The following is a 14,115-nucleotide window of genomic DNA, read 5'->3' on the forward strand; positions in this document are numbered from 1 at the left end:
CTGATGAGATCCTTCTTAACCAAGTGGAAGACTTCAACATCCCAGACTCTCTCTTATCTTGAGGATCTGGGATTCTCAAGGGACTGTCTTAGTAGCAAAAAAGATGTTGAATAACTCTGGCTTTTCAGTGCCCACAACCAGGGCACCCACCTCATTCAGCAGCAGATTCACATTTTCCCTAGTTTTCCTTTTACTACTGTCATACTTAAAGAAGCCTTTCTCATTTCCTTGACCTCCCTTGCCAGACTTAATTCCAAGTGGACCATAGCCTTCCTTGTGGCATCCCCCTATGGTCCTATATGGCTCCCAAGAGGCCAGACCCTTTTTCCACATTCTGTAGAATTGCTTTTTTCATTTGAGATTTTCCATGAACTCCTTGCTACTCCATGTGAGTCTCCTGGCACCTCTTCCTGATTTCTTATTCTTAGAGATGCACCAGTCTTGAGCTTGGAAGGAGTGGTACTTGAACATTAACCAACTCTCTTGGGTCCCTTACCTTACCAGGCTCTTACCCATGGGATACCTCCAAGTAAGTCAAATTCATCTCTTCTGAAGTCCAGGGTTCCAGTCCTACCTATTGCTTTGTTTCTTCAACCCAAGATCCTGAACTCAACTGTATCATGGTAGCTACATCCCAAACTGCCCCCAACCTTTACATCCCCACCCAGACCTTCCTTGTTAGTAAGAACAAGGTCCAGCAGCACACCTCTCCTTGTTGGCTTCTCCACCACCTGCATCAGAAAGTTATCTTCAGCACACTGTAGGAACTTCCTGGACTGTGTGTGCTTGGCAGTGTTGCTTATCCAACAAATATCAGGATCACTGAAGTCCCCCATAAGAACCAGTGCCCGGGATCATGAGGCTGCTTTCAGTTGTCTGTAGAAGGGCTCATCAACTCCTCCTCTTGATCAGGCAGCCTGTAGTAAACACCCACAATGGTGTCACCCGTATTAGCCTTGCCCTTTATTTTCACCCATAAGCTCTCAACTTGTTGATCATTCATCCCTTGGCAGAGCTTGATTCATTCCAACTGCTCTCTCAAATAAAGAGCACATCAACCATCTTGCATGTCAAACCTGTCTTTCCTAAAAATTGCATAACCAGAGTTATACTACATTTTAGGAGGAAATTCAACTCCTTAGATTATAATACAGTGACCATTTTCTTATTTATCTCCTGTGAAAGGCACCCACCTTTCAAAAAAGAGACCATAACAAGACAAAAAGATGGAATGAGAGTAGAGAACCACAAATTAAAAATGATGGGTTTTGTCATTTTTTTCACAATGCGTATTAGAAGAAAAAAATGAGATCTATTAAAAGAAAGCAACATAAAACATACATTACTATGTAGTTTCTCAGGCATCGGTTTGCATATTTTTATTCCTTTAGATCACACCAAATAGCATTTTATATACATAAACACATTTGGTCATGATAGAACAGATATAGCTTTTACCTTGGCAGGTTATACAATGGTGCCATTCTAAAGCAAGCCACTACTGCTCTTTTCCTCTGTTTAGACAGCAGCTTATGCCAAACTGCTTTTTTGGATCGCTGAGGATGTTCAACCTGTTATATAAAATATATATGAAAAAATAAACAACGTCACAGTATCTCTACTCCCTGAGCATAGTAATAACAACAAAAATGTTAGATAACAAATCAACAGGAAAGATAACAGAAAAATTATACATAGGAAAATGTGTTCTAGACAGAGTTCAAGTGATGAAACAAATTAAAGAGAAATAAACAAAACAACCCAAACAACATAAAATCAAACTCTCTCTTCCCTTTTATGGCATAGATATTCCCTTTTTTTACTTAACCCTAATTCTTAGATATTTCAGATAGAGTATTATCATTAACCCCACCTGTTAGGAAATCTTACATTTTAGTACAAAGAAACTTCACTATTTCTTTCTTTTGTATGCAACTCTTTACACACTTGGAGCGCACACCTCCACATTGGCCCAGAGGGATTTTTTCTAAATGCAATCAAGCTTTCATTTGTAATGTTTATCAGGACCAGTTACAATGGAAAGGAATTATATTGTAAAATGAGATATTGGTATAGCTATTTACTTAGAACTAAATCACTTTCATGAATATAAATACCATTGAAAACCACACGTTGCAGCTGCCATCACTGAAACCTGGTGGGATGATTTCCATGAGTGGAATGTGGCTATTAGTAGCTACAAGTTGTTCAAAAGGGACAGACGTAGAAGAAGAGAAGAGAGAGAAAGGAAGAAGAGTTGTCCCTGAAGAATGGCCATGAGCAAGTCAAATGCCACTGGGTAAGAGTTAGAGACTGAGGCAACAAAGGGAGCCTTGAGAATGGTGTATACTACAGGCTGCTCAATCAAGCAGAGCCTGTTGACAAATAGAAGAGCCTTCATCCTCCAGCTACCAGTGGCATTGCAATAGCAGGTTCTCATCCTGCTGGAGGATTTCAGCCACTCAGACATTTGCTGGAAAATCAGCATGAGCATGTTGAGCTGTAGACAATCCATGTGGCTCCTGGAAGGCACTGAGGAGAACTTCTGGGACCCAGTAGTAGACAGCCCCAACAGGAGAGGTGCAGTGATGGACCTGTTTCTCACTGTGGTCCAGAAGACCAACAGCACGCTAAAGTGCATAGTCTGATATGCTGTGGATAACTGGGAACAATGACTGCAGGGAATGCAATCCTTTTGAATGGTCTACTCTTATTTTTTGTGATTTATTTCATATCTGCTTAATAAAAATTGATTAGATGTAACCTTCACAAATCCAATAAGGTGAGAAATTGATAGAGGATTGTTTTGTTGTGGGATTTTATTTTTAAGACAGTTCTGCTAGTGGAACATTAGCTTTTCTGACTCCCAGCAACATCAGAATGGTCAATGGAAATTAGCATTAGCTGAAAGATCTGGTGATTCTCACTGGTAATAAAATGAAACATTTTGTCTTATATGTAAGTAGTGATGACGTTTATGAACACTAAATATTCAGACAGGAAAACATAGTTATCAAAGATAACTTCACTAGTTTAGTGAAATACAAAAAATAATTCACAATTACACAATAAACATTTAATTAAACAGACTAAAAGTGCCACAAAGCATTCAATAAAACTGGGGAACTGCACTTGAAAGATTAAATGGTGACATTCTAAAATAACTTCCTTTCAAAAGATAGAAAGCAAGTTATGAGTTTGTTATGAGAAAACATAGAATAGTAATCACTGCAAACACACAATTAAGTCAGTACTAGCAATTTAGAAGTCAGACAAATCTAAATGTGTAAGTTAGATAATTAGTAATGTCTTCACAAACAACTATAAAATTCTCTATACTTTCCCAGAAGAAATAGCCTCGGCCTACACAAGCAGATCTCTGAAAACAATAAAAACAAATAAATTAATAGTTCATGGAAAGAAAACACAAATAGCTGAAGTACTGATCTTTGCAAGTACCATAAGGTCAGAGTGATTGTATGTGGAGAACAAAGGATTACCTCAGATTATCATAAAAACACTCGCAGTGTTTATTATAATAAATATTATAAAGGCATAGGATTATTGATTTTGGTAAGAGAATAAAGAAAATAAAACAAAACTTAAAAAACTATGCCTGGGCAATTGTGTACAGAAGAGAAGTAAGACTATGGGACAAAAAGAACCAAAACAAAACAACAACAACAACAACCACCACAAAAAAACAAAACCAAAAAAAAAAAGAAAAAGAAAAAACACACAGAAAAAGGAATAGTAAACAAAGTACTAAAAACAAAAACAAAAAAAAGCCAACAAAATATTGAAATCACAGAAAAGTGAAAAATACATAGCAATTCAGTAAGTAAATTGTGAAAACTAAACTTCTCAAGTAGTCTTTGATTTGTAGTATGCAATTAGATTTTTTTCTAATTGGTATGTAGTAAATAGCTCTCTAAAGTTATCAAAATAAAAGTTGTATATCAATAACTTCATATAGTTAAAATATGCAACTTCAAACTGTGCAGATAGTTTAAGTTTCTTGTTATTTCATAACTGAAAAATCTCAAAGGAAGAGAAAGGATCTTGGAAACAAATACATTTTTAACTTGCATTTCTTTGTTCTGGGACAATTTAGTGATCACTTGCTGTTAAGTGCAACATACCAGAAAGAAACTGAAAAATAGATGTTTAACTAGACTATTTCCAAAGTTTGGATTGTTGGAGCTGCTGAAAAATCATTACATGATTAATATGACCACAAGATTCTGCATTAAAAACTACAAGGGAAAGTATGTTAACAGTAGCAACCAAACAAAAGAAACAAGAATATAAAATTTAACATTTCAGGTGAACGTTCAACATTTCTGTTTAGAATAAGAAGCAGTCAAACTGGGAAAATATCCCTAACCTGCTCCAGATGAAACAGTACATTCGCTATATCAAGAACTCTTTCCACAGTCTTCTCTGGATCTGATGAATCTTCAGTCCTGTTAGGTAAATCTTTGTAAAGTGCCATCTGCCATCTAATGGCAGGATCCTCAAGCTGCAGGGGGAAAAAACAAACAAACAAACAAACAAACAAACAAAAAACCAACAAATCACATGTATCCAAGGCAAAGTGTTCAAAATAGAGGGATAGCCAGTTGATGGAAGTTGATTCCAAAGGCAAAAGAAACACTTTATATTGCTGAACCATACCGTTACAGGACTAATCCACACCACGCCCATTATTCTGACTGGGAGAACAGAAGTAACAAAACTATAGACTAATGTGTGCAATATTTTTAACAGCTTCTAAGGAACTAAAATTATTAGAATTATATAAAAAGCAAATGATCATGGACCAACTATTATCAGTGATTAATATACTATCTAAGGAAAAGTACTGAATATGAGACATACAGGCAGAAGTTTATAGACTGACTTTTCAGTTATAAAAGGAAATAACAATGAAATTGTTCCTTTGTTATTTGTAACTACTTAGCTTTCAGTTATGAGTATTAGTCATGAAAATAAGTCTTATTTCTACCTGAGTTTTTTTTTTGTTTTGTTTTGTTTATTTTGCATTTAAACTATTTTCAGTTATTAGGAAATCCTATTTTTACTGATGATAAAAAATTGTATGTTAATTTATGAAAAATGAATTGAAGATGCTTGTGCTGATTGGCATACAAATTATAAAAAGCAGTATAAAGTAAAGCACTTTCTAATTTTTCTCTTTATATTTAATTTTCTACATTTTAGTGATCTTTGATTCTCAATTTTATCATTATCCATTTCTGTTCTTGAATATTTTGTATTCTCAGTGCTCCTGCTATAAAACAACAATGAAACACACATGGAAAGAACTATTTTTTGGGCCAATGGCACTGAAGACAAACTGAATGCATTAACCATTTTTTATGTATTACAGATTAGCTAAGATTGGAATTCAGTAAAAAATATTAACCTATACTGCTTCAAAAAGGCTTTCTTTTTCATGAGCTGAAAAACAGGGGCAGAACATAGTGATTTTTTACTTCACAGAATATGCAAAAGTGGTAGCTTCCCTTCCCCTTTCACTTCAAACTGATATAAGGTAACATCATCTCAAATAATTAGAAAGTAGAGTTTAAACTGTGATAGACCTTGTTTAGATATTAATTGTGTTCATAGGGATTCAAAAGGATAGAGGCTATATTACAAAATGCATACATAAACACCTAGATAACTAACATTTAAATATTGAAATTTAAAAGTTACCTGACAGAAGAGAAAAAGAGGTGACAAATTATCCTAAATAATTGAGGCAGGTTGTCATCATATGGTACCGATAAATTAATTCAATGGAAGAAAGAATGTATCTTTAAAAACTACATATAAATTACCTTGCCCTGGAGATGAAGATTACTGCGAATGATATCTCGTACCTCATCCTCGGTATCTTTCTGTCAAGAAATCATAAATGATGTGAATCACGCATAGAAGGCAGTACTATATAAACATTAAGCTTGGGTTTGGCCCAGATTATAATTAAAAATTGACAATGATGAAAAAAAAAAGAGGAAAATTTCATTGGAGATATGTCTTTTTGTATGAGGCAGCCATATTCAAAACTCACAGGTGCAAGTTTTAGATGCCACCATTCATATTTATTCATATTAACTCAACAGACTAAATATGCATTTGAATTAAAAAATCCTCTTTTATACATAAGTACATATATACAAATATAAGCACTACAACTTTGAACAAAGCTTGACCAAATGAAATTGACATTTATTTCTTACATGCATTTCCAAATGTAAGCTTCACAAAACATAACAAACAATTTAGCATTAAAAGTTAAGAGAATGGTTTAAGAAGCTTTAAGAATATTATCTCTGCCAATTTATCAATAATTTGGAAATAAAACATGCACAAGGTCAAGTATTTTTTGCCTCCAATATGAGAACTTTGCATAGATTACTACTATCATCACCCACTGTGCCTTTATACAGCAAAATTAGTCTTGATTATGAATAAGAATTCTAACTACATATTTTCACAGCAACATTAAAATGAAAAAGATTACATATCAAGCAGAATTAATATGAGTGTTCCACTTGTATTTCTAGCCTTAATTTTTCACTTTCTAGGCTGAAGACACTGGAAAATTGCAAGGGAAGACATTTTGTCCAGGAAGATGAAAGTCAGAAGAGCAATGTCAAACAACACTTAGAGAATCCTGGAATATTTTCCTTATTGCCTTGTTTATCATGAAACATGATTAAGCATTTCCTGATCAAAGTGCTCTTGTAGGAAAACAAATATTGCATAGTATTTGTGCCATACTGTAAAAATGAGAGTGATGGAAAGAACTAAAAAAAAATTGTTGGTAAAATATTTCTTTTAGAAATGCTCCATGAGCACGTACCATGCTGAATCGGTTTTTGGCCAGTGCAATTAGATCTTGGTCTCCAGGAGCACAAATATTTAGGCCAATAGGAAGTAATCTCTTCAGTGCTGCCACAATGAGAGAGGTCTGCATAGAGTACCGGTCACCTTTCCGCTTCATCTTCTTCCTCTCTTGATCAGAAACGGCTGCCTACAGCATAAAACAGAGACGGAAAATAAAATACAACAGATCAAATATTAAATTAATCCATCATTAAACAGTTAGTTAACAGCTTCATACTTATTTCTGGCTTAACAAACTAAATTCCTTACATCCTTTGCAGCTAAATAGCTATTACTGCAAATATTTTGCACCAGTATCCTCAAAGTCCAACTGTATTTCTTAGAAGACTACCTATTGCTTCTCAACAACTGTTTTAATGTCTTATAAGTGTTCAAAAATAACATTAAAAATAATAATAATAACAATGTTTCTCTGGAGTCCTTTTGTCTCCTTCTACTTTGCAAAGAGAACAAATATTTACGCTACCTTGGACATCTTAGATTTGGTGTCACTGATAAGGAAGGACATATTGTTGATTTCATTTTGTACCACAAAGTTCTGCTCTTCCCTTTTGAAATTCTGAAACACATAGAAGATCTCAGCTAAAAGCACAGATACCATGTGAGGAGAGTATTGAAATAAAATTAAAAATGTAGATGAACTAGAAATTCATAAAATTCACAAAAATAAGACAAGGACAGAAAAATGATCAAGAACAGCATTGAACTCTAGTTTTATTTATGTTACATGACTCAGGGTTTTGTATTGTTATTGTGCTTTTTCTACACAAGAGAAAAGGAAATATTTATCTGGGTATGAAACAGACATGATAAAAATCTCTAATTCACTATAAAAAATTTGTTTATGTTTTCCCTTACTAACAAACCATCCATTCCAATTTTTGGCATTATAAGATCCAATATTACTTACATAGACAAGTTTAAATTGAACTCTGAACTTACAAATACAACTGGCAGAAAAGAAATTCGGTGCTGACAACAGACCACAGCAAGATGAAATGCCTGAAATTGTTTTACTTTCTCAATTTTGCATTTTTTATTCTTTTTGCTCCAGTAACTTCATGAATCATACTTTATCCTTCATTTATGTACCATCAGTGATAGTGCCAGACTAGGTCTCAATCTGAACTCCTTGGTTCTTGGATGACAGAAATCAGACTTGAGAACCAAGGATTCTATGTTTGATAGAAGTGCAGTTAAGAGACACTTAACTCTATCAAACGTTATATGGTATCATGTAGGAAAAATATTTTATTTGGAGATTGCTTTTAAGATGTGCTTGCTACTTGCTCTTAGAATGCCAACTTTTTAGCTTCTGTTTATGTAATTCAGCTACAGACCTACGCTTAATAATTGAATTACATACCTTTAATATTTATTATAATCTGTGCTGCAACACAAATTAAATCACTATAGGTCTATAGGTACTTCCTTCAGTACACTGTAGTGCACTTCCTTTAGAAAACCTTTCTAGTAGCACTGTTGAGGATCTTTTCAAACTAACTTTAACTCTCACTAGAGGCTCAAAAGTGTAGGTAGTACAATATAGCAAAAAGCCCTTTTTTTTTTTTTTTTTTTCCTTAATGAGATAACTATCTCTAATGTAGCAGTCATTTATTCAGGTTATAAAACAGTTTTGAAGCTGATAAAAAATATGGTAAGGACACAAGCATGAATGAGCTTAGCAGTAATTATACAATAATACAATACACAAAAAACATTCAGTCACTGTTATTATGCTACAGAAACACCCATTAACTTCCCCACCCACCCCCCCCCCAGACATTTAAGACATTTAAGAAGCATCTAAAAAATACAGCCAAGACTACCTTCACAGCTACATTTTCAACTCTGTTTTCCCAAATAAAATGACTAATACCTTAAAATATATTTACCAAGGAATTACTTACATGAGACTTTGACCAGTAAATAAAGACTTCAGCCACCATGCGGAACAATTCCTCAGCCTCAGGGTTGGGCTCTTTCAGCCATTTTGCCCTAAAATTTGGTAAAAGGGCAGAAATGCTGATGATCCTTATTGGCTTTAAAATTGAACATTCTTTTCATCATTTTACATGGACGTAAACCAACAATCATATCGCAGCTTACTGTGATATGCATGCATATCCTTTCTAGTAGCAGTGGCTTTTTGATGTCCTATTTCAGAATTCTTAAAATTATTATAAACCTTCTTGTATCTCATCACATTTATATTGAACCTACTATTTTTTCCTCATCTGAAAAAGGCTCTAGTTCATTCTGTGCTGTAAAGCATTAGCTCGATCAACTTTAAGATTTGCAGGCTGAGTAAAAGCTACTTTAATTCAGTAGTGGGCATACCAAGGAATAAGATATGGTATCAGTAAACAAATTTTATGAGATTTATTAACCTATTCCTCTCCACATACCTGTTATAGTCCACAAATCTAATCAACAAAGGGTAGAAGGCATAGAGGTCCCGTGCCAAAGTGGTGAACTCATCTAGGATGAGCAGTTCAGCCTCCGACATGTCACCTCTGCCTTCTGCTCTTAGATGCTCTTCATCCGATACAACCACTGCTGCTTTTTTCTTTAGCTTATCCATCAGTGGCAGGAAGTGTGTCTTTAAGAGTTGTGGCTTCGCTTTGCTTATGATGGGCTGGGAAAACACTATTTAAGGCAATCAATATTATAATGTACAGCTGGCCACAAAATACGAACAAAACTTTTACTTTTCCCTCCTTCTTGTGTCTTATTTCTAGAGTAGAGGGTAAAATCCTGCCCCCATTGAAATCAGCAGAAGTTTTGCCAAGAATTAAATGTGGTCAGGATTTCGTGCGGTCAACTCCCTTTGTAACTGTGGGGGCAAAAACAATTTAACAGATCAATCTTGCAAGATCATAAATCTTGAGGTGCCTATTTACAAATATTTTAGCAACATATTGATATTTACCTGCATAATTTTGTTGAACAATGTGGAAATTGTTTAATGGTATGCACAGGTAGGTACCTATATAGCTAAAGGTTGTTCCCACAAATTTTATGAGTCACTGCTCCTCTTTTGCATCTTGTTTTCAGCTTCAATAAAGTAGGGCTGGAAAGGACGCTCTAGGTATTTACAATGCTACTCAAGCAGCCTGCTTATATTTCTCATGTACAGTAGGACAATGGAAGTTTTGCATAGACAGAAATGAGACAGATTCAACTATCCATCAACCCATCACTTGAGACTTGTTAGCAAAATTTTGTGCAAATCCATTCATAAAAATTACAGTGTAAATTAGCCTTTCATCTGGATCCATTAGTGCAAAAACATTTTTAACATATCTATTAGATTACAGAGAATTTTAGGCAGTTCCAACTTATCATTAGAGTTCATTATGTTACTAGTCCTCAGTAGACTAGGAATCCAGACTGTTACCAGCTACTACAATAAGTATTCAAAAATCACATGAAAGGCTATTTGAAAACCTGAAATCACAACACTGAAGTACTGTGACTTCTATTTTAAGACTGCAACATTGATTAATAAACTGTATTAAGTTAAATGTCTTATCACAATGAAGTAATGCCATATTTAAAAAATGACTTGCATCTCCACATTTCATTGTAACAGAAATGCTGGAAGACGTTGCTTCAGAACAGCTTTATAAGGATCCAGCTCTCATAAAGAACAATAAACTTCCCAATGACTGCAAGTGGTAAATTGGTATGTAATGAAAATGGGTTAACAACTACAGTCCTTTCATTCAACATGCCACTAAAAGTGTACGTGTATATTTTGGAGAAAAATATACAGTTTAATGTACTTTGTAAATTATTTATTAAGAGATTAATACATACTGCTTATGCTATTCTCCCCTTACGCTTAGTAGTTCTAATTTTATATTTCATAATTATTTCTTTTTTTTTTTTTTAAATCAAATATATAAGTGTTATTCTAAACCAACTTCAACAGGGTAAATGCAGAGTAATTCAGTGTATACATAGACATATATTCCAATTATATATACATGTTTATTTATCTTTTTGTTTTTACATCTTACCTGCTAACCTCTTCATCCAGGCTCCTTCATCAATACCAAGGTTGTTATAGATGATTTTCAATATGTTACCCAACAGAGTGTTCATGTGCTCTGATGTCAAGGCTGTACAACACACTTCAGCTTTGTCAGGATTGTTTTCTGGCCCATGCTCCCACCAGTGTGACATGTAACTACATAACATAGGCAGTATCACTTCCATTATATGTGGCATTTGTGTGTAGCGAATACCAGATTCTGCCAATTCCACAATTTCTTCCATTAGCTTCACCAAGGACGGAATATTTGGGCAAACTTCTTCTACGCTAGTAGGTAAATTAAGAACTATTAAAAAAAAAAAAAAAAATCCCAAAATTAACATACTAAGTCATAGAAAGAAAATAATTCCCTCCAGGTGATACTCAATACCACCTTTTCATTTATTTTTTTTTCCCCATTTGTATTTATGTCCTTCTGATCCAAGAGAAAAATTAAAAAATAAAATAACATGAAAGGTGCTTTCACACCACTTAGCAGCTTCCATAACAAATCATTCTTTAATAAAAACAATTTCTTTATGGAAGCTTGAACAATGAAACAAAGATTAAATTTAAAAATTCCAACCACAACACATATGATGAGACACGACTTTATTAACAGAAAAACGAAAAGCATTCCCTGAAATAATGAATAGAAAAGATTTTAGGAAACTGACTTTGGAAGAGAATTTCTGATTGTAATGGTAGACTTTTCAGGGTCCTTGAATTGTCAGTACTTTCCTCTGAAAGGGAACTGCAATTTCCTTTTTTTCTTTTTTTCCTGCTGACAATTTCTTTTATGTACAGTTAAATTTAAGTACATCCATTAACTCATGAGTTTCTGACATCCTGACATACATGTGCAGTGAGAAAGATAAATGTCCATATATTGAAAATATAGCATACAATTAAGGGTAGTTATAGTATTTTTTTCCAAAAACACTGTTTTCTCTCAGCTAGGCTCAAATAGATTTTACACACTCATTTTAGTGTCCTTAGAGCTCAATGCAATTTTGGAAAATAAATTTAAATATCTTTTAAAATCAAAGAAATCGCAGCTTACTGTCTTTCCACATACATATGAAGAGCTAGAACATACATGGTCAGTTAGCATGGGTGTTCATACTTGAAAAATAAGATACTATAACACTTCCAAGAATGTCTCATATCTGGCGAAATCATAAAAGGTATGCCATTATAAACGTCCATTTTATGCACTGTCATTATACAAATCTGTGTTACAATTCACACTCAGCATACATAACATACATTATTATCTATCATGACTTCTATTTACCTCTGGAAAAAAATGGCACATAAGTGCTTATTCTACAACTCCTTTAGCATGAGAAATATCAAGAGTTTCAAACGTGAAACATAGAGATATGCACAAAATAAATATATTTAGTGCTACTGGAATGTATCTATTCTGAGTCTCGTATTTGCAACAAGGAAAGGACAGCTTATATATTTTGCTGTACTACATCTATTTTATATTTTTTATGTATACAGGAAAAGCTATTTCACTTCAATGGCAAGTATTTTAGGGACTCAAAATTGCATACAGAAACTGAGCTACTAGTGTTACTGATTAGAATATATAATTTCATGACCAAATACACTATATCTGCACTGCTAACAATGCATAAAGACCGATGGCAAATAGACTCTGAAGTCATATTTTGAGTATAGCACCTCAAAATGAAAATATGAGTATGCTTAAAATCTAAAATAAATAGTCTTACTAAAATTTTCCCATTCATTTATGAAAGAAGAACACAAATAAGAGAAAAAAATAAAATTCCTGCATTACAAATTGTATGTAAAAATACTTTTATTAAGGAAAGAAACATTCATAGTGAAATTCATGTTTTGTAACTATCACATGAGATTCTGGAAATACCTGCTCTGTCTCTTGCATTCTTGGTATTGTATATTGAGTAGATATTATGTTTGTTCAAATGAGTTTCCAAAAAAGCCACTGGAAAGGCACCCGAGAAAGCAGCCAAGCATTCTCCTAGTGCTGATCGTTGCCTGTTAATTAATAAACATCATTAAAGCTACACCCTGTTGTAGTTCTGAATCAGTCTTCAGTTTATTCTAAGGTGTTCATCTCAAAATGTTTGTATATTATTGTATATTATTATCAACACAAGAAAAGGTAATAGGAAATGAAATTACGGCAAGCTCTGCTAACAGATGAATTAAATGCCATGACATAAAATGTCAAGGATGGACTACTTTGTTGAAAGCAAGTGAGGAATATGCAAGGAAAACACAAAGTCATCATAATCATGACATCTGTTCTTTTATGTTCCTATCAGCTTTGCTGATTTTATAGTTACGAAAAAGTTCAGTGAATAGACTGATGCGTCAAGAAATCAAGTAGGACTGATAAAATTAACTTTTTCTGAGACATAATAAAAGCTATAATTGAACTGAGTGTCACATTTTTACAGTTCCCCAGTTAGACCTTAAAACATATGATGCTTTTAATTAAACTGGACTATTTTGTCTATAATTTTTTGGTTGAATTAAGTAATACATTTTGACAAGTGTATAATATACCGTTTTAAGTGTAAGGCAATAACTTCTGCAGGATTCTGCTTAACATCTGAGCACATTTTTTTTTTTTTCTGTCAAGGTGTGTTTCCAAAAACCACATAACCACATCTCCCTGTATTCTTTTCACATATTCACATATTCATTACCCAGAATATAAATACAGATAATAAAAACAGATGAAAAAAGTTTCCATCTTACCGCTCTACATATATACTTTTGCTGGTTCCCAGAGCATACAGACTGGATAGTATTCTATAACAAGAAACTTGAACATCTTCCACTAAAGAAATGAAAACATGATAGGTACCAAGCGAAAACTTCATTAAAATTCTTTTGTCAACAACTGCATTAGTGACCTTAAGCTATCAAGGACAGTCTATAGCAATCATTCTCTAAACAGAAAAACAGTCTTCTGAACATTCAGTGCCGCAGAAGAAATTAACAGCATAGCTGTAGGAACAACTTCTAATGGCATAATCATTAATTGCAATAAAAAATGTATCAATTATCTTTTCTAATTATTTCTGGGCATTTTCACTTTGAAAAATTTCATGGCAAATAAAGTTTCTGAGAGTGTAAAAAAAAAAATAGTA

General features: G+C 33.7%; 1 protein-coding gene across 12 annotated transcripts in view; it reads right to left on the reverse strand.

Annotated features, from left to right (window-relative positions):
* RYR2 (ryanodine receptor 2) overlaps positions 1-14,115 on the reverse strand; it is a 298,055-nt gene that overhangs the window by 52,287 nt on the left and 231,653 nt on the right. For 5 of the 12 annotated variants that reach the window (XM_085543326.1, XM_085543325.1, XM_085543327.1 and 2 more), the window contains 11 exons: positions 13,721-13,802; positions 12,861-12,991; positions 10,944-11,264; positions 9,327-9,567; positions 8,829-8,916; positions 7,385-7,477; positions 6,875-7,045; positions 5,847-5,906; positions 4,388-4,522; positions 3,343-3,379; positions 1,459-1,570 (listed from right to left, as the gene is read on the reverse strand). In XM_085543326.1, the coding sequence (XP_085399452.1) occupies positions 1,459-1,570; positions 3,343-3,379; positions 4,388-4,522; positions 5,847-5,906; positions 6,875-7,045; positions 7,385-7,477; positions 8,829-8,916; positions 9,327-9,567; positions 10,944-11,264; positions 12,861-12,991; positions 13,721-13,802 (1,471 nt within the window). Of the gene's footprint in view, positions 1-755; positions 918-1,458; positions 1,572-3,342; positions 3,380-4,387; positions 4,523-5,846; positions 5,907-6,874; positions 7,046-7,384; positions 7,478-8,828; positions 8,917-9,326; positions 9,568-10,943; positions 11,265-12,860; positions 12,992-13,720; positions 13,803-14,115 lie in introns of those variants that run through there. The other 7 variants (XM_085543332.1, XM_085543330.1, XM_085543331.1 and 4 more) reach the window with 4 other exon arrangements.

The sequence above is a fragment of the Coturnix japonica genome, chromosome 3, assembly GCF_054131305.1.
Source record: "Coturnix japonica strain WE chromosome 3, WE-NBRP24, whole genome shotgun sequence".
Lineage (NCBI taxonomy): Eukaryota > Metazoa > Chordata > Aves > Galliformes > Phasianidae > Coturnix > Coturnix japonica.